Below are 26,560 nucleotides of genomic sequence, written 5' to 3'. Positions count from 1 at the left end.
CACCTGAGCGCAAGATCACTAGCGAATTTTCACTAGGTACAAAGGAACGCTAGCGCATCTTCAATGTCAAATGCTTGCATTGCCGAAATAACGCCAGTGAAAAGTCAACAGTGCTCGGCGCCCACGACAAAACTTAGCATTTTTGTGAAGTGGCGTAGTTTGAGTGTAGTTGTACCTGACGCAGTGTCGCTCTTTAGTAAATCGGCCCCTTAAGGTATGGAGATCCAAATTACAGAAAGATCCCTTATCCAGAAAACCTCAGGTCCCGAGCATTTCGAGTCATTTAAAATTAACCATGGCAGAACCTAAAGTTTATCCGATAAATATTTTTCCCCCCTCCAATTTAGGGTAAACGTAAGGTTCTTGCATCGTTCGTCAATATGTGGTCATTGCCCTCTAACTATTATGGATAATGGACTTTGAGCATGATGGACATGGTTGTGAATCATTATTTTGGACTTTTTTTGTACCTTAGTATGCATGAGGGGGTGGGTTTTGTGGCTATTTAACATTTGCCATTACACTTTGCTGTACCACCTGATGAAGGAAGGAACACCCACTGAAAAGTTGTTAATTCTTGAGTGACTCAATAAACACAAAGGACTTGTCTCCTGTTTGAATTGCCTTTTAAAAGCCGGTACCTGCTTTTCTTTAAAATTATCAGCTCCTCATTGCAAAAATGTTTGAGTTGTTATATACACAAAATCCTCCAAAAAATCTATTGTTTTGCCCCATTATTATGTTGACTGTTTTGCCCCCTTTAGTGAATATTAATTATATTTCAAAATGGAATATTAATTGTTAATGTTACTGTCCCTTTAAGATGTAATCTGATTAAAGTAACAATTATATAAAAAAACACAAACTTACTAGTGTTAGCCTTCAAACCATAAAAATAATTATAAAAGAAACCTGAAAATATATTTCCCTGCGCCGTATATACATCTTTGAAACATATTTTGTACCTTTCTGCTCTGCCAAGAAATTTCTCTGACAACAACATATTTTGACCTGTCTACATTAATATTTCCTGGCTTGAGAATCTCTCTCTCTCTTTTATTTTCTTAGCTAATACCTTCCCATCGGCTAAGTATATGGAGAGAAATATGTGAAACATTTGGTCTTCTTTAATTTAAGTGAGTGATCTGTTTAGTTTGTCTCTTGATTTGTGTGGGCTGATATTTATCAGAAATATAGAGCACAGTTCTGCTTTCCAATCAACAAATTCAACAGAATATTATAGAAGCCCATCTCCTCTGTAATTACATGAAGGTTTTAACTATGAAATGTTAAAAAACGATATCAATCATTTCATAATGTCTAATGCAGTAATTGTATGGTGTTTGGCTTTTTTTAAGCGGTGGCTTATTTCTCCTTCTTTATTTACTTTAATTGGCAACACACAATTGCCAATATATGCTTTAATTGGGTGACGCTGCAGGTTGGGTCCCTGCGGGCTATTCTCAAAAAAGTAGGTAATATAGTGGGTAGGACTTTTGGATGTGGGTATAGATGCAGTTTGGAGGGCCTGTAGGTTATTGGGTAAGGTTGTTGGTCTTATATACAGTAAGTTTTACTCCATTACAGTTTTTTTTCTGCTTTGGTGATGTCACTTCTGGTTGGCACTTTGTGTATAATAGGTGGTCAGTGGGTCACAGATAAGGCAGTTATGGGGAGGGTATCAGGTCCAAGCAGAAAAAACGAGGCTTGCAGGTCAGGGTGTGGGTCTAGGTTGGGTCTCCGTTTCAAAACTCAAAGAATTTGGAGCAAGGAAATGAATCGAGGTCTCTCTACGTTTTGTTTGCCAGGTCTTAGAAGGAGTCAGACAAGGGATACCCTTAGAGTTAGAATCTGATCAGATTCTGGCTGGAACTGAGTCCAGTCGATGGGCAGCCACCACAAGGGTAATTATAAGACCATCTACATCTAAGTGCCTTCAATATACCCTTAGAGTTCAATGAAAAATAAGTAGGCAGTGGAAAATACAATTATCTATAGAGCGAGTTTCTCCCAATGGGGCTCAAAGTGTTATACAGCAGCTGTGATAGGCTCAATAAATATGCCAGGAGACTATTGTAAGTGACTTGTCCAAGGAATTGAACCCAGAGATCTACCGTGAATTCACACCTAAAGAAGTGAGTTAAGTGAAGTGAGTTTTGTGGCAAAACAAAACTTGCAATAATGGGTGAATGCTCTGGCTCCATGAGAATAAGTATGTACTTACTTGCCTTGCATTTGTTAAATCTGACCAAATGTATGTGAACTCAAGTTGAAAGTCCTACCAGTATCTCATGGTGGTACAACCTGCTTGCTTTATTTTTGACTGTATGAAATACCAGCATTGAACAAGAATGAAAAAGTATGGCCTCAACGTTAAACATATAGGAGTTTGACAAGTACAAAACATACCAGGTCGAATGTTATTTTGCAAGGCTGTTGGTTCCTACACCATTCCCACAGGGGCCTCCTATACTTCTATTTTCTTCATGTTTCTTTTTTTTGTTATAAAATCTCTTTCTCTCACAGTAAAATAATTGGCCTTACAAGAGGCAGGACAAACAAAGAAAAAAAAAAATGATATCAACAGCATCTGCAAATATAACAATCATGATTTGCCCTTTCGTATGATCAATATTGGTCTCATTTTGAAACAAAACGTAGATATTATCATAGCCAAATGAAACTGCCGACCCAACCAACCTAAATGCCAGTGAGTGAACTTCTGTAGTAATATCTGAGAAACATTAGAGGATCACAGTATATTGCCTTAGAGGTCCCTCCAGCATTGAAAGGTTAATTGCTTAACTAGAAGGTTAAAATATAGTATCTGACAGAAAGATATAGAACACAGCGAGCGAAGTGATTGATTTCCAAACCTATACAAGATATTGTTCAATGACACATTTACCTTCTTTATTAGGCAATTTTCTCCACTATGTTCCCAACATAAATCATTTATAAGGCAAATTGTTTTAAATACAGGTCCCTGCTTGCAGATTTATTAATATGTTGTATTTATTAGGAGATGTCAAGATGGGGAAATCTATAGAATTAAATTATGGCATATATGCAAAATACCTGCTGTTAAAATATAGCAGAGAAATTCAATATGATCTTTCGGTGTTTTCACATGACGAATTCTGTCGCCATAAAATGTCCATTTCGAAAAGCATTACAACAATTAAAAAAACATGAACATCCAAAATAAAATAAAAAGTGAATATTTTAGTTTACTGGTAAAGGATCTATTATTCAGAATGTTTGGGTCATGGGGTTTTCTGGATAAGGAATATTTCCATAATTTGGATCACCATATTTTATGGGGTTATTTACTAAACTCTGGTTGGGCTTTTTGGGGCAAAACTCGAATTTTTCAAGATTTATTAAAGCCCGATGCAGCAAAAAAGCCTGAATCTGAAAATCCTCCATCTCATACCTGCCGAGATTATGTATAAATCAATAGAAGAGGTCCCTATCCTATTTTGAAGTTTCTGTGGTCTATGCTGGAATTTACCCAAAAATCCGACCTTTTCAGGCAAAAATCCGAAAAAAATCAGGCTTTTTTGGGAAAAAGATTGAAAGAATTCAGAGATTCTGGAAAAAACATGAAAAAAAAATCGTATGATTCGGGTTTTTGCTTGATTTTATTGCGTTTTTACTCAAACTAATTAAATCAAGCTTTTTTTATGGAAGAGGTCCCTATCCTATTTTGATGTTTCTGTGGTCTGTACTGGAATTAACCCAAAAATCCAACCTTTATGGCAAAAATCCCAAAAATTCTGGCTTTTTGGGAAAAAGCCTGAAAAAATCAAGAGTTTCAGGAAGACTCAGAAAAAAACTCATGATTCAGGTTTTCGCTTGATGTTGTTGCGTTTTTACCCAACCCAATATAATCAAGCTTTTTTTTAATAATAAATAACGTAAAATCGTGGATTCTAGTTTGGTCAGACTTTTTTTATTTAAAAAATCTGAAAAATTTGGATTTTGATAAATAACCCCCTAAGTCTACTAAAAATTATTAAAACATTAAATAAATCCAATAGGATGTTTTTACCTCCAATGTGGATTCATGCAGCTTAGTTGGGACCAAGTACAAGCTACTGTTTTATTATTACAGACAAAAAGGAAATCATTTAAAAAATTAGTATTTTTTGCTTAAAATGGCAGATGCCCTTGCAGTAATTCAGAGCTCTCTAGATAAGGGACCCCATACCTGTAATTGAATATTGAAATTGTTTTTGAAATTTCTGTATTTGTGTATAATAGTGTATTATATTTTAGGCTATAATTTAATTTTAAAAATAAAATTAAATGAAAATAATAAATAAATGAATAACATGTTAAGCTATGATTAGGTCATTTTTACATTTTAAAAAACTTGATCAGAAATAATTAAAAAGGTAATGTTTTATTTTTAAAATGATTAATAGTTGAGATTAATTACTGTTTTATTTTTCAAAGAAAAATCATGAAAATAAATATAAGAAAGGTAAGCAAAAAAAGGACAAATACTTGGTCAAGTGCAATAAGAGCAACTGTCTAACTTGAGTTGCACCCATTTCCGTGCCTTTTCCCAACTGCCTATGCAACCTGGCCTCTTGTTGGCTATTTGCCTGACTGTTTAATCAATAGCTGATGTTTTGTACCAATATCGTGAAACAGTTAATTTACTTTTGTAGAATTTGGGCCACAGGGTTGGGTCAAGCAGAACTTTGCAGCTAGAGGGGGCAGGTTCTCCAGTTTATTCAAGGTGTGGTGAAATGGAATGTAAAAGTACATTATAGTGCTCCTATACCAGCCATTTCCAAAGCACTGGATATTGTGTATAGTTTTCTTGTTTAGAACATCAGAGACGTTTTTAACTAAAGATAAACCAAGCATTTTACACTTATACAATTTCATTTGACAACTGGGGACTGTTTCGTGAGAGACATTAGTGGATATTTAATTTCAGTTTAGCAGTGGAATTATTCATTCACTTTTTATATTAACTTTCGGGTTTGTAATTCCTTAAAAAAATCCATCTAGGCACAATGGTGCAATGAGTAGAATTGCTACCTTGCATTGCTTAGCGTCTGGGTTCCTTTCCTTCCAGGCTGCTAGCTGTTATTAAAGGGGACCTGTCACCTAGACATAAAAATCTGTATAATAAAAGTCCTTTTCAAATTAAGCATAAAACCCAAATTTTTTTTTTTAATAAAGTGCCCGTGCCTGTAATAAAAGTTATTTAAAAAATCTCAGCTTTCAGTCATATATCACCTGCCCCATCTCTATGCCTTAGTCATAGAGACGGGACAGGCAATTACTTTCCATTGAGCACATCCTAGATATTACTGCCCTCCACACATTCCCCATCCCTTCTCACTGTCTAATTGTGTGACTGTACATGGGCATGAGGACCCATATTTTGGCACATAAACAAGATTTTAGGATGATGCAAAGCTTGCCTTAAAGGGAAACTCCACAAAAACATAACTTAAGCTCAGGGCAGGATTTACACAATGGGCACCCCTAGACCAGCTATCGTTCCTTGCTTTTAGGCCCTAGGCCCGGGCCTGCTTAAGCTTTTTGAAAAGTAAACACAATTTCAAGCAACTTTGCAAAATACATCAATTAAAAAATATGCAGACTTTTCATGATTTGTAATGGTCTGGAACTATTCCCTAAGCCTAGCCCCCTGCTCTCCTGCTGATCTGCCTGACTACTTTGCTGAGCTGGCTGACTACTGTTACTTTGTATCAACAGCCAGCTATCCTTAGCCTGCATCCAAAATCCAACAATTCCCTGCACACGTGATTTCAATAAGGAACAAACATCACAGTGCAATGCATTGTGGGTTATGTAGTTCCTGCATGCTGTCTGTAAGCTGTGGAGAAGTTGTTACAATGTGTAACATCATCATTAAGTCCCTCCTTCCCTGCCAGGATTTCAAATGATGCAGAAAGAGAAGAACTGTTAAACAGCTGGATTTCAGCATAGAAAATAGCGTTTATTCATACTTTTTGAAGGTAACTGTGATGGGTATATTAGGGGTTTCTGTGTTATGTGGGTTGGAAGCCAGTGTTCCCCTTTGATAACAGTGGCGGCTGCCTGTTTGCTTTGCCTGTTAATTCCCAAACTGAAGGAAACACGATTTAAAGAATTGTCATAATGTAAGTAAAGTTTACTTGGTTTATCTAACACCATAGAAGAAGATGCGGAACTATTTCTTCAGGTGACAGGTTCCCTTTAATGGATTGTATGTTCTCCCAATGCTTGCTTGGTTTGGTTGATCTGTCCAGGTACAGTTTTCTTCCATAAAAAATACAGGTAGGTTCATTGGCAGTGATGAATGAAATTTTTCGCCACGAAAATAACACCCATAGACTCTAATGGGTGAAATAATTTGTTGCGCATCAAAAATTTGTCGTGCAATTTGTCCCTTGTCAAAAAAGCTGTCGCCCATAGACCAGTGCATTTCAGCAAATTATTTCCGTTTTGCTAATTTTCAGCGATGCACAACGGGTCAGATTCGCCAATCTCTATTCATTGGCATTTGATCCAGTTGGCCCTTGTGTTTATGAATGTGATTGAGTGTAAGATCTACTTGGGGCAGGAACTGATGTGAATGTGATAGGGAACCTAAGTACTAATAGGAAAGGGACTCATTTGAATGATGTGTGTGCAGAATATACTGACACTCTATAAAGGACCATAATAACTGAGATCAAACTTGACAAATGTCTGTTAGTAAAGGAGACAACCCTACTACACAATTTATTGCATCCGTTTCTATGACACATTACATTATGGCAAATGTGTATGCGAAATCGTTTGTAACAAAATATATTTATTGACTATCACTAATCATAATGCTGATTAATGTATCCATTCTGTACCAAATGCCGCTCATCTTGCTTTAGAGATACTAATTCAGATAAATAAGCAGTAATATATGTATATATATTGATAGATAGATATGTAATCACTATGGGGCAAATTCACTAAACACCGAATCGCCTAACACTAGCGTGAATACGATAGCGTAGCGCATTTTCGTTAATTCGCCGATTCACTAATGAACAATGGCGTAAAATCGCGTGTTACTTCGCACCCTTACACCTGGCGAATTTGCGCAACGGACGTAACTACGCAAATGATTCATGATTTTGAACGCTACCTTTTACGCCAGACTTCCTTCGCCACCTCAGACCAGGCGAAGTGCAATAGAGTAGATAGGGATTGCTTCAAAAAAAGTAAAAAAAATGTTCTAAGTCCCAAAAAACGCTGGCATTTTTTCATTTTTTATGGCTGAAAAAGATCGAACATTTTTTTGGGGCTACCCTCCTTCCCCCCTACATTTCCTAACTCATGGCAACTTAACTATACAATGGGCACATGTGTAGGGCAAAATAAAAATTTTATATGCTGTTTTGAAGGTTTCCCAGGCTTGTGTAGTGCTGCTACATATACCTCCATTGTAACTTGAATTTTGCGCCTATGCAAATTAACCATCGCTAGCGTAACTTCACTTCGCTTGGCGAATTAACGCTAGTGAAACTTCGCAAGATTACGCTACTTCTGAGCGCAACTTCGGATTTTAGTGAATTTGCGTAGCGTTGGCGAAAATACGCCTGGCAAAGTGCGGCGAAGCAGACACTGGCGCAACTACGAAGCTTAGTGAATTTTCCCCTATACATTTAATCAAGACAATCAACTTTCCTTTGAATTGACTTTGCTCAAATTCTGTCAGGTTGGATGGCATCTGTTTGTTGATGCGGTCCCGCCGATCCGCCTGCCCCTACGGCCTTCATTCTGATCCGATCGCAGGGCCCTAGGGTCCACGATCGGATCATCCCGATATCGCCTACTTCAATGTGGGCATATCGGGTCGCCAAACAAGCGGATCTCCCTGTATATGGCCACCTTAAGATGTGCAAATGCAAGTCATCTTATTGTAGCTTTGGCTTTGTGTTTAGGGGCATTGTTCTGCCTCCAGTTGCTCTGGTCTCTTGGAAGCAGAAATGTTTTTCTATAGACTTGCCCTGTATTTGGCTCCATCATTTTGCCTATAGTTCTGCCCAGTACCAGTTCCTGTCGATGATGGTGAGCTTACCCACAACTTCATGCTACCACCACTGTGCTTCACCATTTGGATGGTGTTCCTAGGGTGATGGGTAGTGTTGGTTTTCCACCTCACATAGCATTTTCGGATAAAGCCAAAATGTCTTAAAGGGATTCTGTCATGAATCTAAATTTCTAAATTACATGTTTACAATGCAAATAATTTGTGTGCACCTCCGGTGTATCCAATTAACTTTTTTATCTCAACACCTTTTACCCCTATTGTGGCTGGATTGCGGTCACCAGACAACACAAAACAATATTGCCCTATGTGCGCTTCTTTCTCTTTCCATATGTTTTAGCACTTTGTGTGAGAGTTGGAATCAGTTGGAGATACTTAGTGAAGTGGTGCGGTATTGATAAAAGCCTCTCCAAATACTTTTAATTGCTTTTGTTTCCTTCAGAATAGCATTGTCCTTTAGGTTGCAATGAATGCTCTCCATTCAGTTGTATTGATGGACAGTCTTCTTTAGGCAGTCATGGCCATATTTATTCCTTGATGTAATGGTGCTCAATGGGACAATTAAAGTTCTTCTTCGGAACTTAATACTGGACTTTTTTTTTTTCTAATACTGTTTGTTTAGACCAGGGATCCCCAACCGTTTGAACCTGTGAGCAACATTCAGAAGTAAAAGGAGTTGGGGAGCAACACTAGAATGAAAAATGTTCTTGGGGTGCCAAATAAGGGATGTGATTGGCCATTTGGTAGCCTCTAAGTGGACTGACAGCCTACAGCAGACTCTGTTTGGCAGTACTAGTGGTTCTTATGCAACTAAAACTTGCCTCCAAGCCTGGAATTCAAACATAAGAAGAGTAAGGGCAAACCCCATTACAGCACTCGACAGAGAGGTAGTGTAACCTGAAAGCAGGATGGTCCCTCCAACTCCGCTCTGGCCGCAGACATATGGAAGAAACTTGATAGTGTGGAGGCCATCCTCAAGCTAGTTCCCCTGCCTGCTTACATGTTGTGTTTTAATATGGAGCAATAAAGATTTATAATTTTATACAAAGTTTGGTTTCCCCGACTCCTGTCTTGAGGATGGCCTCCACACTATCAAGTTTCTTCCATAATTCAAAAATAAGCACCTGATTTGAGACCCCTGGGAGCAACATCCAAGGGGCTGGAGAGCAACATGTTGCTCATGAGTTACTGGTTTAGACGGTCTCTAACAATGGTTGGATGGTGCTGTCCATGGACAGGTGAATAGGATTTATTTTGAGTGACACTATCATTCTAAAGGCAACTGGCAGCACAAGACCATATTTCACAGAGGGGTGTGATTACATAAGTAATAAATAATTATTAAACGTATTCGATACATAAATTGTTTTCATACATTATGGCCTTTTTTTGCAGAAGAGTATTAAATTCAAATTAAATGTTTTTTTTAGGTTACACAACAAAGTGTGTTTAAAAGTGGGAATGACAGATACTGCATTGCAAAAAAAAAAAAAAACAGCACTATTCTCTGGATTTTTACCCACAATCTGTCATAAAACAACTTTGAATCTGCAGGGGAAAAAAATTAAATTCTTATATTCTTGCTTAAATGTTTCACCAAATGGTATTTCAGCTGATAACCTTTGCTCTATCTGTTTAATGTTAAGTTTAGCCAGTCCTGAGTTCCAAGGTAACTGACCCCCACTGTGAGGGCAAACAAAGCCAGGACCCTCTGTGGTACAATTCACATAGTTGTTCCCAAGTCCCTTTGCAAGAGTTGTGCACTGTCTGGGTTCTACATGCAGACTAAACTGGGCATGCTCACCAAATGGCACCTCATTGGTCCAGCAGTTTTAGCTGTAATTGGTGCTATCATGATTCAGGGCTGGATTGGCCCCTATTATGGCCCACCTGGGATGCCATCTGATTGGCCCTTCGGGAAGCTGCCTTTCTGGTTGGCAGAAAGAATCAAACCCACAGGGGTTGTTCCATTTCTGGCTTACAAAGGTGGCTACCAAGAATTCCAAATTGTTAGTCTTTTTGTACAAATGGAAGATCACAGAGACTGCCCAGCTGTAACCATCACAGCTGTACCCACATTTTTTTTTTGTTAGAGAAGCTCCAGTGATTACATACAATAAACTTTGGACCCTGGCTGGTTCACTTCTGCCTGAAACTACACCTGTCTATGATATTCTGCAGTGCCACTTACCCATCATCACGGAGCATCTAGTTATTGTTGCAGGTTTGGGTCTGTTCCATATTTGCAGTATTACAACAGGCTCTGTGATTTACTGTGCAGGATGAGTAAGATCATTTGTAACAAGCCAGGCCATTCTATGCTGGTGATCATGGAGATGAAACCATGTACAGGAACAGATGAAGCCACAAACAGAAGCAGTTAAAGTGTTACTGCCTGTGATAAATGATATTTATTGGATGTGATGCTCCTTTAGTAATATGTGTATAACTGATAAAATACTTCCATAAATACAGTTTTATTGAGTCATTCAATACGCGACAATGCAGATTCTGAGCTAGATGTATCAGAACATTCCCTACACAGGCATTGAATCTAGGCTGATCTTTACAATCATTAAGAATCACTGTAGGAAAGATCCATTCTTATGGGAAATAAAAAGCCATTTCTTAGCCACAGATACAAATTGTTCCGACTGATTACAGGATTTTTTAAATGGTGTCTCCAGATATCACTTTTGCTCTTGTTACAACATAGTGTCCCCTTTATTCTCTCTACATACATATAGAAATATTGCTATTATGTCCATTATGATGTTGGTGCTTGCTAGGCCCACCCATGAGCAACTCACTGTGATGCAACTGTATAACAAAAGAATAGAGGAGTATGTATGTATGTGTATATATGCATATATACGATCATAAATAGAAAGTGAATGCAAAGTCTTTATTTCTGGTGAATCTGAAACCAATTGAACTAGAAAAAGTTTTTGAAGTTGAACAACCCCTTTAAACACTTAGGATTCCTTCTCCTCCTCTAACCCACTTGGTTCTAACCCACTATATATACAGTATATATATATATATATATATATATATATATATATATATATATATATATATATATATATATATATATATATATATATATATATATATATATATATATATATATATATATATATATATATATATAAGAAAAAAACCCATAACCCAGTTATATGTGACAAGCAAAACATGGTTAATGCCAGTGAATATATTTTATAATTCAATACAAAAATGTGTAACAAGTTCATAATAAAAGACAAAGACTAGGTTGCAACCCCATTAAATATAATCACTATTCTTTGGGCTCATGGGTGGTGCTCCGAGAATGTACAGGTAAGGGACCTATTATCCATGGTCGGGACCTGGGGTATTCCGGATAACAGATGTTTCCGTAATTTGGATCTTCATACCTTAAGACTACTAGAAAATCATATAAACATTAAATAAACCCAATAGGCTGGGTTTGCCTCCAATAATTAATTATATCTTAGTCTGGATCAAGTACAAGCTACTGTTTTATTATTACACAGAAAAAGGAAATATTTTTTTAAAATTTGGATTATATGATTATAATGGAGTCTGTGGGAGACAGCTTTTCTGTAATTCAGAACTTTCTGGATAAGGGCTCCCATATCTGTACTATACATATAATATATATAGTATAGCATAAAGATTTTATTTGACTGTATTGATATAATAATGCACATATGAATGGCCAACAAGCCTCAAGGGGCCCCTGAGACAACTGTAAAATAGAGGTTATAATCATTGGGGGGGCCTAACACTAGTGATTAACCCTTTAATGTCCCTTTACAGTTACCAGCACAGACAAAGCAGGCATTAATGGTGCATTACATGTATTAGGCCCACTACAATGGGCAAAGGGAATATTTTAACCACATGGAACTGAATGTACCATCAAAACCTGCTTTCTGTGCATGGAGTTCTCACATTTGGCCATTCTATAGGGCACTAACACAACCCTGTGTGTTTCTTATAAACAACTCCTCTAAAATAGGGGCAGCAGCCCTTATGAAAAGATAAGATTAAAATAAGGCAAGGCATTATAAAATAATAATTATACAAAATGGAGAACCGTAAGAGTTTTCTTTTCATCCCGTGGAAGGAAATAAATAGAAATAATTGGCCGCATGCACGTACATAACGTAAAGCCCTTGTGTCATCTATTTGTTCTTGGCTGCCAGAGGCTTGCGGCTGATCTTCTTTGATTTGTCATTGTTCTTCTTGGGGGGCTCGGGGTTGGCTTGCATGTGCCTTCCATACAGGCTGAAATAGAACAGGTAGTAACACAAGTTAGATTTATCAACAGTAGATGGGAGGTGTTCACTGTCTGGGAGGTGATGCAAAGAGCAATAGATACAAAGACAGGGATGAAATACAAATACACAAGCAAATAGGCATTGAGCTGTCGCTGTCCTGATCTGTTCAAGTTCTGTATTACTGGAATCAGTGGTTCTTTCATTCAGGACTGGTTGGGGGCAGGTGAAGGTTATGAAGAGCATCAAGGGAGGAAGTGAGGTCATGCATAACCGGTAGTGACATCAGGAGCCAATGTGCTTGTGATGTCACTTCCACAAACTAAGGTGTACACTGAGGCCTGGTGCCTAGGGTAGTACCACACCTAAATACAGCGCTGCCTTTGTTTGTACAGCTGCATACTTTCAAAATCTATTTAAAGAGAAATTTGACCTTTAAATTAAGTTATGTCAGCTGTGATATGCTGCATCTGGTCTTCATTTAATCCTCTTTTTTGAACGATTTAGCTCTTTCCGTTCAGCAGTTTGGAATTTCAGTAGCTATCTGGTTGCTAGGGTCCAAGTGACTCAAGCAACCAGTTAGTAGCTTAAATGAAAGACTGGAAGATGATTAGGAGAGGCCTGAGTAGAAAGATAAGTAATAATAATTAACAATAAAATTGTTTTGAGCAATACATTTTTGAAAATCATCTTTATTATTTTAAATGTTCCGTTTTGAAGCTACAGACCTGATAAGCCACAGATCAGCCCTGCTAATGTTCTCTCGGCTTAGTGATGTGCAGGTCAAGAAAAACTCGACCCGCACCCCCATCACAAAAGGGAAGTCGAAAGCCGGCAGTTTGAAATCGTGGAAAAGAAGGTTAAATAAACCCGCAAGGAGAATATAATTGATTCAGTTACAGTAACTCAATTCTTATTAGGGATGCACCGAGTCCACTTTGTTGGATTCGGCTGAACCCCCGAATCCTTCATGAAAGATTCGGCTGAATACCGAACAGAATTTGCATATGCAAATTAGGGGTGGAAAGGGGAAAGAATTTTTTACTTCCTTGTTTTGTGACAAAAAGTCACGTCATTTCCCTCCCTGCCCCTAATTTGCATATGCAAATTAGTATTTGGATTCAGTTCGGCCGGCAGAAGGATTCGGCTGAATCCGAATCCTGCTGAAAAAGACCGAATCTTGGCCGAATTCCGAACCGAATCCTGGATTCGGTACATCCCAAATTCTTATATTATTATAAGGAAATAAGGAAACATAATAAAAAAAAGGCTAGTGTTCCTTTCAATTAGGGCAACATTCTTTCTGTAAATAAAGATCCAGCAATGGGCGGCTTTGCAATGTTTTGTACCAACTGACAGTATTTGGGACATGAATATTCTGCTCTGCTTCATCTTTGTTTTCCTCCGAAGTACAAACAACCAAAAGCATTGAGCTTCAGAGTAACAACGCCAAACACATTTAACATCTTGCCCTAAGCACTGCCTCTCCAACAACCCTGATCCTGATACATCACGTTAAGTGAATGCCGTATGCATTTAAACTGATTGCAATGTTTGGGATGACAGACATTGGATTTATCCACTTAAATGCCAGGGACATAACCTCTTTGAGGCTTTTTCTCTTGGGTACCAATAAGGAGTGCACGTCCATAAGAAACCAGGATACACCTGGGCCACCCGATTCTGGATCTGCACCTATAGCACAATTACAGCACCTTCTATTGTTGTTGCTAAGCTTAGTTGGAAATTTGTAGGGTTGAGGGTAGTGGCGTAACTAGATGTTACTGGGCCCCACAGCAAATTAATTTTAGGGCCCCCAACATAACCAGAGGTATTCCTTTTTTAACTAATAAATAGTGATGGGCGAATTTGTCCCGTTTCGCCGAAAACTCATGAAACGGTGAAAAATTCGCAAAATGCCGCATGTGTCTTGTTTTTTGGACGCCTTCGAACAGCGAATTTATTCGGCGGCGGCGAATCACGGGAATTCACGTCTGGCGAATAAATTCGCCCATCACTACTAATAAATGTTGAAATTGCTCATTATTTAGGGCCTCATGGGGCCCCTATACCTCCTGGGCCCCCCTGCTTCCTCTGTAGTTACGCCCCTGGTTTTGGGGTAGTTGGATTTTATGTTTAAATGTATGAATACTGCTCTGAATTAAGGAAAGATCCTTTATTTGTAAAATGCCAAATTGGAAACTTTCCAGATGTCTGATTCTACACCAGTATTTATAGTGTATTGTAGCTATAAAGGAGCACCACCATGTATAATTGAATGGTGCTGCATTGATGACTGTAGCTGATGGCCCGTGGATTAATGCAAAAACACTTAATTCCCTCTACTATATACTGAATACTGTAATTTAATGGATTCCATTATAATCCATCATTTGTGATCTGTAATTGGTGACTCTTGGAGTGAGCACAGAAACAAAGTTGATTATCAGTGTGTTCATCACCTATAAGCTATATTGGCAGCTTTGAACCCAACTAGCAACACACATAGAGGTATGTGATCTGTTATCCAGAATGCTCGGGACCTAGGGCTTTCCGGATAATGGATCTTTCCTTAATTTGGATCTTCATGCCTTAAGTCTACTAGAAAATCATGTAAACATTAAATAAACCCAATAGGCTGGTTTTGCTTCCAATAAGGATTAATTATATCTTAGTTGGGATCAAGTACAAGCTACTGTTTTATTATTACAGAGAAAAAGGAATTAACTTTGAAAAAATTGGATTATTTGGAAAAAAATTGAGTTTAGGGAAGACAGCCTTTCCATAATTTGGAGCTTTCCGGATAATGGGTCCCATACCTATATATGGGATAATGTCATAACAGTTCAAACTTACATGCAATTCTTGTAGCAACCAATTAGCAAGAAGAATTTGCTGGTATGCTTTTTAAAAGCAGAGATTTTCATAGTTGCAATGGAATACTAGATCTGGAGCAAATGAGGTCCTATTATGTTACGCCCATAAAACACATAACATTTGCCAGGGAAACACCCTGCGGTGTTTATTCTATTATCTCAAGTAGGACTGACTGGCATATTACAGGTATTGAATCCATTATCTGGAAACCCGTTATCTGGAAACCCGTTATCCAGAAAGCGGAAAGGCTGTCTCCCATAGACTCCATTTTATCCAAATAATTCAAATTTTAAAAAATGCTTACCTTTGTCTCTGTAATAGAAAAGTAGCTTGTACTTGATTCAAACTAAGATATAATTAATCCTTATTGGAAGCAAAACCAGCCAATTGGGCTTACCGTATATACTCGAGTATAAGCCGAGTTTTTCAGCACCCAAAATGTGCTGAAAAAGGCTACCTCGGCTTATACTCGAGTCAGTATACGGAGTTGCTGTGCTACTGACCGGAGTCCCGTGCCACTACACCCCTGATGGGGCCCGCAACCCAACCGATGATTAAAACAGACCGCAGGTTCTCCATGGCGCTTTGCGAATGATGTTGCCGGCTGCGCATCATGTGACGTCACCGCCCAGCGCCAGCCAGCGCAGCGTTTCAAATTGACCGCACGCACATCCAGGTAAGCCCTGCCCCACATCTCTTCGGGTCGGCGTATCTGTCCAAATACTACGGTACATCTTAAGAACAGATCCCTATATTGAACCGCCAGGATTCTAAGCGCTTCTAATTTAACTGCGGGGTAAGTGCAGTCACTAGCTGCTCACAGTGAGCGCACCTACGATCCTGCTCTATTTCAGTTTTTTCCGATTAGGTACAACCTCTGGCGTTCTAAATACCCTTTGTGTTGTGAGATTAATACATTATCGGTATTGCTTTCTGTTAGGCAAAGGGAACCTAATTACCATACCATACTCCCTTTGATTGTAAGTATAGTTGCACTGTCCCATCAATCACCTCCACCACCCATGCTTAATAAAACATACCTTACTGTTATTGTATTACCATACTGGTAAAACACCATGTCCAACTGGCATTGTTATTAAAATAAAGGTAGCATAGAAGGCAGGGGGACGCACTGATAAGAGGCACCGACTGGCGGTAGATTTACTGGAGGCTAACTCTGCTAATTACAATTGTGCCTCAGGCAACGATCAGTAGCGGATTGTTATGGTCATGAAAAATCAATCTGACATTCGGATCCACCAAAACATCCAACCCCTTCACCCACGAGAGTCCCAAAATAAATTTTCAAAATTTTTTAACCCACTCATGCCTCATTTTTGATTATTAAAACTTACTAGTAGCTGCTGTATTTCTCACCCTAGGCTTATACTCGAGTCAATAAGTTTCCCCAGTTTTTGTAGGTAAAATTAGGTACCTCGGCTTATACTCGGGTCGGCTTATACTCGAGTATATACGGTATTTAATTTTTATATGATTTTCTAGTTGACTTAAGCTATGGAGATCCAAATTATGGAAAGATCCATTACCTGGAAACCCCCTGGTCCTGAGCATTCTTGATAACAAGTCCCGTACCTGTGGTGCGTTTGAAAAATGTTCTCCCCTTATTACTATGATAATAGATATTAACCCTTTCCCTGCCAACATTTGGCTGGCTTCAGATGTGCTATGAGAAGAGTGTGAAAGTGTAGTGCAATCTTCAACCCAGAAGTGCAGAGTCAACACCATCAGCTAACTGTCACATTTCAAACAAACAACATCATTGGCAGGGAAAGAGCCAACACATTTAACCGTGATGGTTTTATATATTTTTATATCCTTTTTAGGCCAACAACTAAATAAACATCAATCATATGATTGCACAAGAAATGTATCTATTCCTTAAAAGGGGTTGTTCACCTTTAAATTAACTATTAGTATGATTCAGAGAGTGATATACTAAGACAATTTGCAATTGGTTTTTATTTTTTATCATCTGTGTTTTTTGCGTTATTTAAGTAATTTTAGTAATAACAATAGAGAGCGTTTGTTTTTAGATGGGGTCTGTGACCCCCATTTGAAAGCTGGAAACAGTCAGAAGAAGATAATTCAAAAACTAGAATAAATGAAGACCATTTGAAAAGTTGCTTAGAATTAGCATTCTATAATATACTAAAAGTAAACAAGCCCTTTAATATTTTAGTAGACCAAAATAAATGATATAAAGAGGGTAGAGAGGCCCTTGAAGTGATCCATCATTGCTCCTACTTTATCAGGTATGCAGGGAGCTGGTGATGGAGAATATGTATATATATATATATATATATATATATATATATATATATATATATATATATATATATATATATATATATATATATATATATATATATATATATATATATATAATAATTGTATTTGTTGACTCTGTAGAAAATGATATAAGAGCTATAGGGATCATCACAAAGTGCGACATACAATTTCCAGGACTTGCTGACAAGTGCAGATTCAGCAGTGATTAGGTTGAACGGATCTGACTGTTTAGGCACGACGGGGTTATTGCTAGAATAAAAATAAATATTGGAATACAGTAAGTGCTTAAACATGTCTCCCTCACAGTGAGCGGCCAGTGCCTACACATGCAATATCCACATGAATCAGGATGGAATCTCCACTAGAGCACAAAGGAATGAGGCTCGTAATCATAGGCGGATTTTAATGAAGGCTAAGCCTCTCCAAACCTACACAGGTATCTAACTAATAAACGCAGGGAAGCAATCGGTGAAAACCTACATTAGTGTGGCACTGTCAGCGTTTTATAGGGAGTATTAACATGTGAAGGGATGCAAGTGGAAGACTGTAATAATCCATCCACATTGTACTCCACCTTGCAGCCAGAGGAGTTAAAGGAACAGAAACACCAAAATTATAAAGGGTTTTAAGTAATGAAAATATCATGTAGTGTTACCCTAGTAAAACTGATCTGTTTGCTTCAGAAACACTACTATAATTCATATAAACAAGCTGCTGTGTAGCAATGGTGGAAATTGAACTGTCTGACTATATGGTACAGGTTAAATAGTGGATAACAGATAACACCATTATGTCTTATCTGCTGTGTAACCTGAGCCTTTTTTCCTCTGAATGGCTGCCCCCATTGCTACACCGCAGCTTATTTATATAAACAATAGTAGTGTTTCTGAAACAAACACATTAATTTCACCAGTGCAGGACAACACTGCATTATATTTTTATTACTTTAGAACACAAATTTTTGATGTTACTGTTCCTTTAAATGCTTACATTTAGACTCTGCTGTTGTTGCCTGCCCTGCTTCCCAGTGTAAGTTTAGACCAGCCAGCAGGGGGCGGAGCTACATGGAGAAATCACTGACCTGGGAAACCCATGTAGAGAAGTGGAGAAGGTGTGTAAAATAGCAAAATAAATACACAGATATACAGTTATTTAACTTAGCTACTATACTACAGATGGTAGCTGAAGGAATATTTGCAAAGCTTTACATGAGTGTAAGCAAGCTTGGATTTCTATAAAAGTGCCTAATACTAGGGATGCACCGAATCCAGGATTCGGTTCTAGATCCAGCTTTTTTCAGCAGGATTCGGGCGATTCCATGTGTGTGTGGCCGAACCGAATCCTAATTTAAATATGTAAATTAGGTGTGGGAAGGGAAATCACGTTTTTTTAAAACAAGGAAGTAAAACAGTCTTTTCCCACTTTTTCCTTTCCCGCCTCGAATTTGCATATGCATTTGGTTTTGGTTTGGTTCGGTATTCGGCCGAATCCCAAATAGTGGATTCAGCGCGTCCCTACCTAATACTGAGCTTACAAACAAGCAGAGTAGTGATGTGCGGTCCGGCCCAATACCCGCGGGTTTACCGGGTCGGTCACTCTTCTTCGCTGATAGCGGGCGGGTTGAGCTCTTCTCCTGCTCTTCCCGCCCGACACCTTCAAATGCCGGCTTCTGACTTCCTGCCCCTTTTGTGATGTCATCGGTGGGGCGGGTCTATAAAAGCAACCCGGAAGTCGGATGTGGGCAGGTGAGCGCAAGTTAAGGTAGGGCGGACTAGGGTCGAGTGCGGGTCAGGGGAAATCCCGACCTGCTCATCACTAAAGCAGAGTCATGGAGCTAAAGAGTAAAAAGTCTTGGATTAAGATTTGGAGCTGCATGGGTTAATATTACTTGGGAATGGTAGTTTGGGTTTAGTGTGCAAGAGATATAATTCTGCTGGGGTGTAAGGAAAACTGCCTCACTGGAAAGGTTTTTGCTGGGGGCTAAAGCTGACAAGGGCTGGGCATGGTGGGATCTGATTGAAAAAAGTGTGGCGACTGAAAAAATGACATATTGGGAGTTGAGCAGGGCCTGGGCCAGGTCGGCCAGGCACCCTAGGTAACCCCACCTCAGCAAAGGAAAGTGAAGAGATGGACAGGGAGGAAGGGGAGAGTGATCGATGGAGGGAAAGCTCAGAAACGGAAGGGAGGAGCAAGAGAGGGGAGGGTGTCAAGAGGTTAAAATTCAGACTGAGCTGTGCAGACTAGGGGTAGGCAGAAGTTTTAGAGGTACCAGCCCAGTGCCCCCTGTTATTGCGCCCTAGGCAGCTGCCTCTTCTGCCCACCCCTAGTTCCGGCCCTGGAGTTGAGTGTACGATAGCGATTAGTATGGAATCCATCTAACATGACAGGTGATATAGAAATAAATGGAGCTGAAAAAAAAATGCTGTTAGCCAGCAATGCTACAAACAGCACTTTTGCATTATAACTACAGTTATCAACATGTGTGTGACATAAAAATATTGTTAGTAAGTCTAGTGTGATGACAGTCATTGCAGATAGATTTTTTTAGCCTACCCAAACAAAAATAAAATCCCCATCAGTCTATACTCGTAGTCGAAGCACAAGGTTTATTTCTTAACAAAACACCTGCAGTTTGTGCTTAAAAGTGAGCAATAAAGGGCCGGGCTCTGCTGCTGGCCCACTGCAGGTAACAAATGCGACTAGCAGGCTCTCTATAGCCAACTAACAATATCACACCAGAGCCGCGCTCATTAAACTTTATCTTCCTGTCGGCTTTAATGGCGCCTTTACTTAATAAAAATCCCCAGAGCAATTGCAGGAATATTAGGCCAAGTCTTTGCCTATGTATCAGGTGGTCTGAGCTGTCTCAGGCAAAGCAAATAGTTCATGAGGTGCATCCTCTGGAGAGCAGAGTGGATTTAGCTTCCACATAATAAATAGGAATCAATAATGGCCGCCCAGCACATTACTTAACCATTTAAGCTAATAGGCGATTCTTTCAAATTAAAACGACAAGGTGCTTAATGCTGTAATTTGCCCCCATGTGAGATTTCAAACCGTTTAGTGAAATAAAAAGCTCAGCAGCCGTGGGAATTGGACTTAAGAAAGGAAACAGCCCACGGCCGGGATCAGAGAGGGATTTCCATCAAAGGAATGCAATCAAACAAGGCAGCAAATGCAAATACAGCTATGGGATCCGTTATCCAGGAAAGCTCCGATTTACGGAAAGGTTGTCTCCCATAGACTCCATTATAATCAAATAATCCAAATTGAAACAAAAATATTTCATTCTTCTCTGTAATAATAAAACAGTACCTTGTACTTGATCCAAACTAATATTTGATTAATCCTTATTGGAAGCAAAACCAGCTTATTGGGTTTATTTAATGTTTAAATGATTTTCTAATAGAATTAAGGTAATTAAGAATTACAGAAAGATCCATTATCCAGAATAACCCAGGTCCCAAGCATTCTGCATAACAGGACCCATACGTGTATAGGGAGTGCCAACTATATTGCGTACATAGGAGTAAAATGATTCTTTGTTAATTATGATTAATATTAATACAGGATTAGTTACATCGATCTGCTTTATTCTGCATCTCATGGGCCAGATCTCCTGGTATAATTTATGACAAGCCCACAGACCCCAGACTAGATACTACCATTCTACCCTCTACTAAAATTATTCTTGTGACCTTTAAAGTTAAATAAAGGAACTGGATCATAGAAATACTAAGCCAGTTTGCTTCCATATTGTTGCATTGCAAGCTGTAATATTATCCGCATGCATCCAGAATGACACTGGAAGTCTGGGTAAAAACACCTGAGATTTGTGTCTGAAAAACCTGCACTCTGAAACATGCACAGTGTCTGTAAGTAAGGCTGACAATGTCATAAGTAGGGCTGCTGTATAAGGGAATATTTCACCTGTTTGATAACATGGTCAACTGAGTGGATATTATTTAGAGCATTTAAGGAAAGAGCCACCTGCACCCAATAAGAAAGATGAGGAGCAGCATTTCAGGTGCGCCTCATATTTCTTATTGGGTGCAGGTGGCTCTCTCCTTAATTGCTCGCTCTCCCAACCCCCACCTAATGGTGTCTTTGGAAAAGATCATGCTAAAAAAAGAGAAAAGCAATTATGGTCTGTCTTCCACCAAAGGTAACACTTTCTTTCACTTAGGATAGGACTGACGCATGGACAATGCCTTGACGGGCAGCGTCAGCTTATGCATGCTTTGTACAAACTTTGTAACTAAAAGTGTCTTTTTTTTAAGAAAGTTACAGTTCAGTTGTGCAAGAAATTTTTTTTTTTGGGGTTATATGTTGACATTGCTGGGGCTAACTTGTTTCGTATGTAAATGAAGCCTTGCCCACGTGCACCCAATAAGAAAGATGAGGAGCGGCATTTTCATTTTTGGATTCGGCCGAATCCTTCAAGAAAGATTTGGCCAAATACCGAAACAAATCCTTATTTGCATACGTAAATTAGGGGAGGGAAGGGGAAAACATTTTTTACTTCCTTGTTTTGTGACAAAAAGCCATGTGATTTTGCTCCCCGCCCCTGATTTGCATATGCAAATTAGGATTCAAATTCGGTTTGGAGAGCAGAAGGATTCGGCCAAATCCGAATCCTGTTGAAAAAGGCCAAATCCTGGCCGAATCCCAAACCGAATCCTGGATTCAGTGCATTCCTAATGTGTATATACCTGTATATAGATTACTGTGCAATGAGAATTGTCAATTCATTGTTAGTTTTAATATATGTATCAGTAACCGGAACGCGCAACCAAACATTCAGCGTTGCCTAGGCGCCAGTCCGTATAAAATAGTAAATAAATCCTTAGATGACAGAACTGTGAGGAATATTACAACCAAAACAAGAAAAATTATCAAAGTTGAGGTTTATTAAATCCAACGTTTCTGTTCTAGAACCTTCATCAGGGAAGAGAAACAACAGTGCGCGAGAGGACGCTTAAATCTACTAGAATGGGCGCCAAAAAGTAGTTGCTGGGACCTCTAGCAACCGGAGTGTAGGGAAAACACAGGTTACAATCCAAACATTTTTTTTACTCATTGCAGAGTAAGAAAATGTAGAAAATTAAGAAAGCCCTCAACAGTATGTCCCTTTGTAGAATGAAGTCCCCATCTTCAGACAAAAGTACATACACAGTAGTCCCTGTCTCATTAGAAAGAATACTTGTCAGATTTGGCCTTTGTTCTCTTGGGATGCGTTAGATCTTGAGCGTAACCGTGAATAAGAAATGCTAGCATGGGGCTGCAGTGTTTCGCAACAAAATATACCATAGAACAGGCCTAAACATCACTGTTAGGCCCTGAAAGATATTAAAATTAGTTTTCACAAGTAGAAGGTTCATAAACAACCTAAAAATATATCCCCACTGTAGAATTTGGCCATCTGTGAAAATGTGTCAAGAACAAACATGTAACTAGGCGCCATCTTCTTCTCTTCGGAAATCTTCAGAATGAGACCGGGGTGGTGGTGCATGAGCAGTTGGAGCAGTTTCGCAACAACTGCGCATGCACCCAAATCACTGAAGCGTCAGTCTCATTCTGAAGATGGCGCCCATGAACTCCGATGCCTGAATGTGCACCGAGGGGTAAATAAAACGTTAGGGGCATTTTCCCAGGGTAGCACTTAGGAAGGAGGTCTATGAAGGTTAGGGGTTTTTTAACTTTAGGGTTGAATTCTCATTTAAATAAGGGCCTAACTGACACATGTTTTTTTTACAGAATGAATGACCTCACTAACTGAACTCCACATTGGAACAAGCTATCATTATTTTGAACACTGCTATTATTTGAAACAAGCCTCAATTAATGATTCAACTACACAGAATCAGCAGCATGTCATGACTGTTAGTTTTCCATTACTCTGCTACACCTACTAGTAAGTTATTTGCCATGTAGAAATATGATTTCTACCAAAAAACAGTGGTTGATCAGGTTAGTGATGTCAGACTGCTACTTTTCTGAACACAACTATATATTACCCTGAAGTGCCTTCCAATCGCTCACAATTGCTCTATGTCCACTCTTCCTTAAACTGATATAGAGTTGGCGCCCTTCGGACAGCGAAGTCTGGGTGGGGGGATGGGTTTGACGTCACAGGGCTATGGCGTAGTGAATGATGATTGGCCAATCGCCACGTCAATTTAAGAGAATCCTTCTGAAAACCAGGCTATCCGGGACAAAACCGGGTGGAAAACCCATAACACATAAATCAATGGTGGAACTACCAGGGGAGCAGGGGGTGCAAGCGGGCCAGGGGGTGCGAGCGGGCCAGGGCCCGCACCCCCTCAGGGCCCCCCGGCAGCCCGTGCGCCACTGTCAAATGTGGCCGTACGGAGGGGGGCGGGGCCCGGCTGAGCGTCACGCACCAGGGCCCGCCCCCTCTAGTGACGCTACTGACATAAATGAAGAACTATTACCTGCCTTTAGTTTTTTCATGGGCCAGTGCTCAACTGTATGTGGATTTGGAGGGAAATTTAGCAAGATCAACTGTTTTCCTCCATCGGTCTGCTGCACACATCTTATTGTTTCCTATGCTATTTGACTCCAGAAAACATTACTATATAACTATTACTAAGATTTTTTAGCATCAAACATAGCAATTTTTATCACCCTCCTTAAAGAGTATTGAAACAAAAGGTGCAAAGCTTCTCCGGGTCTAGTAGCACATCAGTTATTTGCACCCTGTCCCATAGGTGTCTGGGCATATACTCTGGTTATTGCTGTACAAAATGGAGACCAAGGGCCTGTACTTCCATATTGGATACCGGTCTGCTTACGTTTGGCAGCACTGTATTCGTAAGGAGTGGAGGGAGGGCCTATGGAAGGCAATAAGGATAGAGTGCCTTGCGTCCGCCAGCACCATAGTCTGTACTGGATTTGTAAATGGTTGCATTGCACACAAAATCTTTTAATAGGCACTAGGTTGCATGATTTTGTGCTCCTTATTGCTCTAGCACCTGCATCCATAATCTTCTAAAAGGGCGTGTAGACTAATGTCACTCTTGGAGATAAATATAAGTCCATATATATGGGCAACCTAACCTTTGGCAAAATATGGGAATGCTACCCCCAGTTATTAATAGGGAAGCATTGCCCGTACCTGTAACTGCATACTAACATTTACATTCATCAAAGGATTCTTCTTCAAAAAAAACTTACACTTTGCCAACCTACTAGTTTAAATGTTACTTTTAATGAATGTAGACATATTAGATACCGCTTGAAGTCATTGGGGTATTCTGTGTCAACATCAATAGCAGGTATTATGACAGCGCAATGATTAGTTATACTGCTAGTAAAGTTAAAATTAGCTTAACAGAGAGCTTTGCATGTTCCTCACTAATTAGAATTCTAACAGAGCATCAGTCTCTGCTTTGTCCGCACAATGGCAAACTCTGGAGCTGTCAATTTAAGATGAACATTTGTAATTAATTCTATTTAAGTGTAAGACATTGAGATTGTCTTGGACTTAGTGAAGAGGGAACCTGCTGCTAGTCAGGAGCAAATCCCTAGTGGGCCAGGTAACCTCTCTGTTAGTACCGCTCTGGCTCTTGTTATTAACTTTTTTGTATTGGGTTACTTGGACTATACAGATCTACAGGTCTGTTACTTTTAGGACAATGGCTTTGATCAAGATAATCAAGTGTTCATTTCTGAATACCAGTTCCCTGGAATCTACGTAGCATATAGATCACAGAGCTATATTCATACATGAACCCATGCAAAAGTATCTTGTGTGTGACACAAGCCTTGATCATAGTAAGATTGCAGTTCAGCTTCAACCTCTATGTCAAGTGAAGAAGAGTCCAGAGGTAAATTATTCCTTACATAACTCAGAAATGGAAACTGGACCAATCTTTATATCAACTTTGTAGCAAGAGATTGCAAGTCTGTTCTGATGCACTAGCAAGAATGATTGATCTGGACAGATTTAATTGGTTTTTGTGTGTTGGCAAACACAGATAAATGACTTACGATGCCCACCCCAAGTACTCTGAACACCCCGCCAAGAACCCTACTCCAAGCAGAGAATGTATCATTGACAACCACAACTGGTCCTTTAGCAAGTTTCCTATCCATGTACAAACTGCAACAGACATTAGGTTAGAAAGCAGTCACTTACAGTATGTGACACTGTATAAATAACTTTGAAAAATCCAAGTGGATCACATCTACTGCCCCACTTCTCTTCAACTTACTACAGCAAGTATATTTGTTTGACATGGTCTGTTCTTCAAAAAGCCTTGCTGATTTCTATTTATACTGTCATACTCTAGAAAATCATCTTGAATATGATCTCTTAATAAATGTTCCATTAACTTGCCCAGTGCAGATGTCAGACTTACAGGCCTATAATTGCCAGACTGAGATGCCAATTCATTTTTAGATATTGGAATTTTTCCTTTTGTGCACTGGTATCATACCAGATGATTGTATGCTGTAAAGCAGAGTTTCCCTAGCACGTGTGAATACAAAATATTAATAGTACTCTTGTCACACCCTCCCACCATGCGGCTGTTGCAACTAAAAGTCCTTTACACAGGTCATAAGCACCTTTAAAAAGCCTCTCATTCTAAGGCCCAAGACACAACAGTTAAATAGACTTAGGGGCACAATTTACTAAGCTCGAGTGAAGGATTCGAAGTAAAAAAAACTTCGAATTTCAAAGTATTTTTTTGGGCACTTCGACCATCGAATAGGCTACTACGACCTTCGACTCAATCAATTCGAACTAAAAATCATTCGACTATTCGACCATTCGATAGTCGAAGTACTGTCCCTTTATAAAAAAACTTTGACTACATACTTCGATAGTTTAAACCTACCGAGGTACAATGTTAGCCTATGGGGACCTTCTCCATCAGTTTTCTAAGGTTTTTTTGATCGAAGGAAAATCCTTCGATCGATTAAAATCCTTCGAATTGTTCAATTCGAAGGATTTCATAGTTTTTTCCTTCAATTGTAGTATATGCGGTAAATCCTTCGA

The 26,560-nt window shown here is 39.1% G+C and overlaps 1 protein-coding gene across 2 annotated transcripts in view; it reads right to left on the bottom strand.

Moving 5' to 3' along the window:
- Positions 1-11,679: 11,679 nt before the first annotated feature.
- rsu1.S (Ras suppressor protein 1 S homeolog) overlaps positions 11,680-26,560 on the bottom strand; it is an 81,642-nt gene continuing 66,761 nt past the window's right edge. For both annotated transcript variants that reach the window (XM_018269132.2, XM_018269134.2), the window contains exon 9: positions 11,680-12,358. In XM_018269132.2, the coding sequence (XP_018124621.1) occupies positions 12,256-12,358 (103 nt within the window). In that variant the 3' untranslated portion in view covers positions 11,680-12,255. The remainder of the gene's footprint in view (positions 12,359-26,560) is intronic.

This window comes from Xenopus laevis, chromosome 6S (assembly GCF_017654675.1).
Source record: "Xenopus laevis strain J_2021 chromosome 6S, Xenopus_laevis_v10.1, whole genome shotgun sequence".
Taxonomy (NCBI): domain Eukaryota; kingdom Metazoa; phylum Chordata; class Amphibia; order Anura; family Pipidae; genus Xenopus; species Xenopus laevis.
Note: the sequence above shows the minus strand (reverse complement) of the source record. Positions and strands in the feature narration are given on the sequence as shown.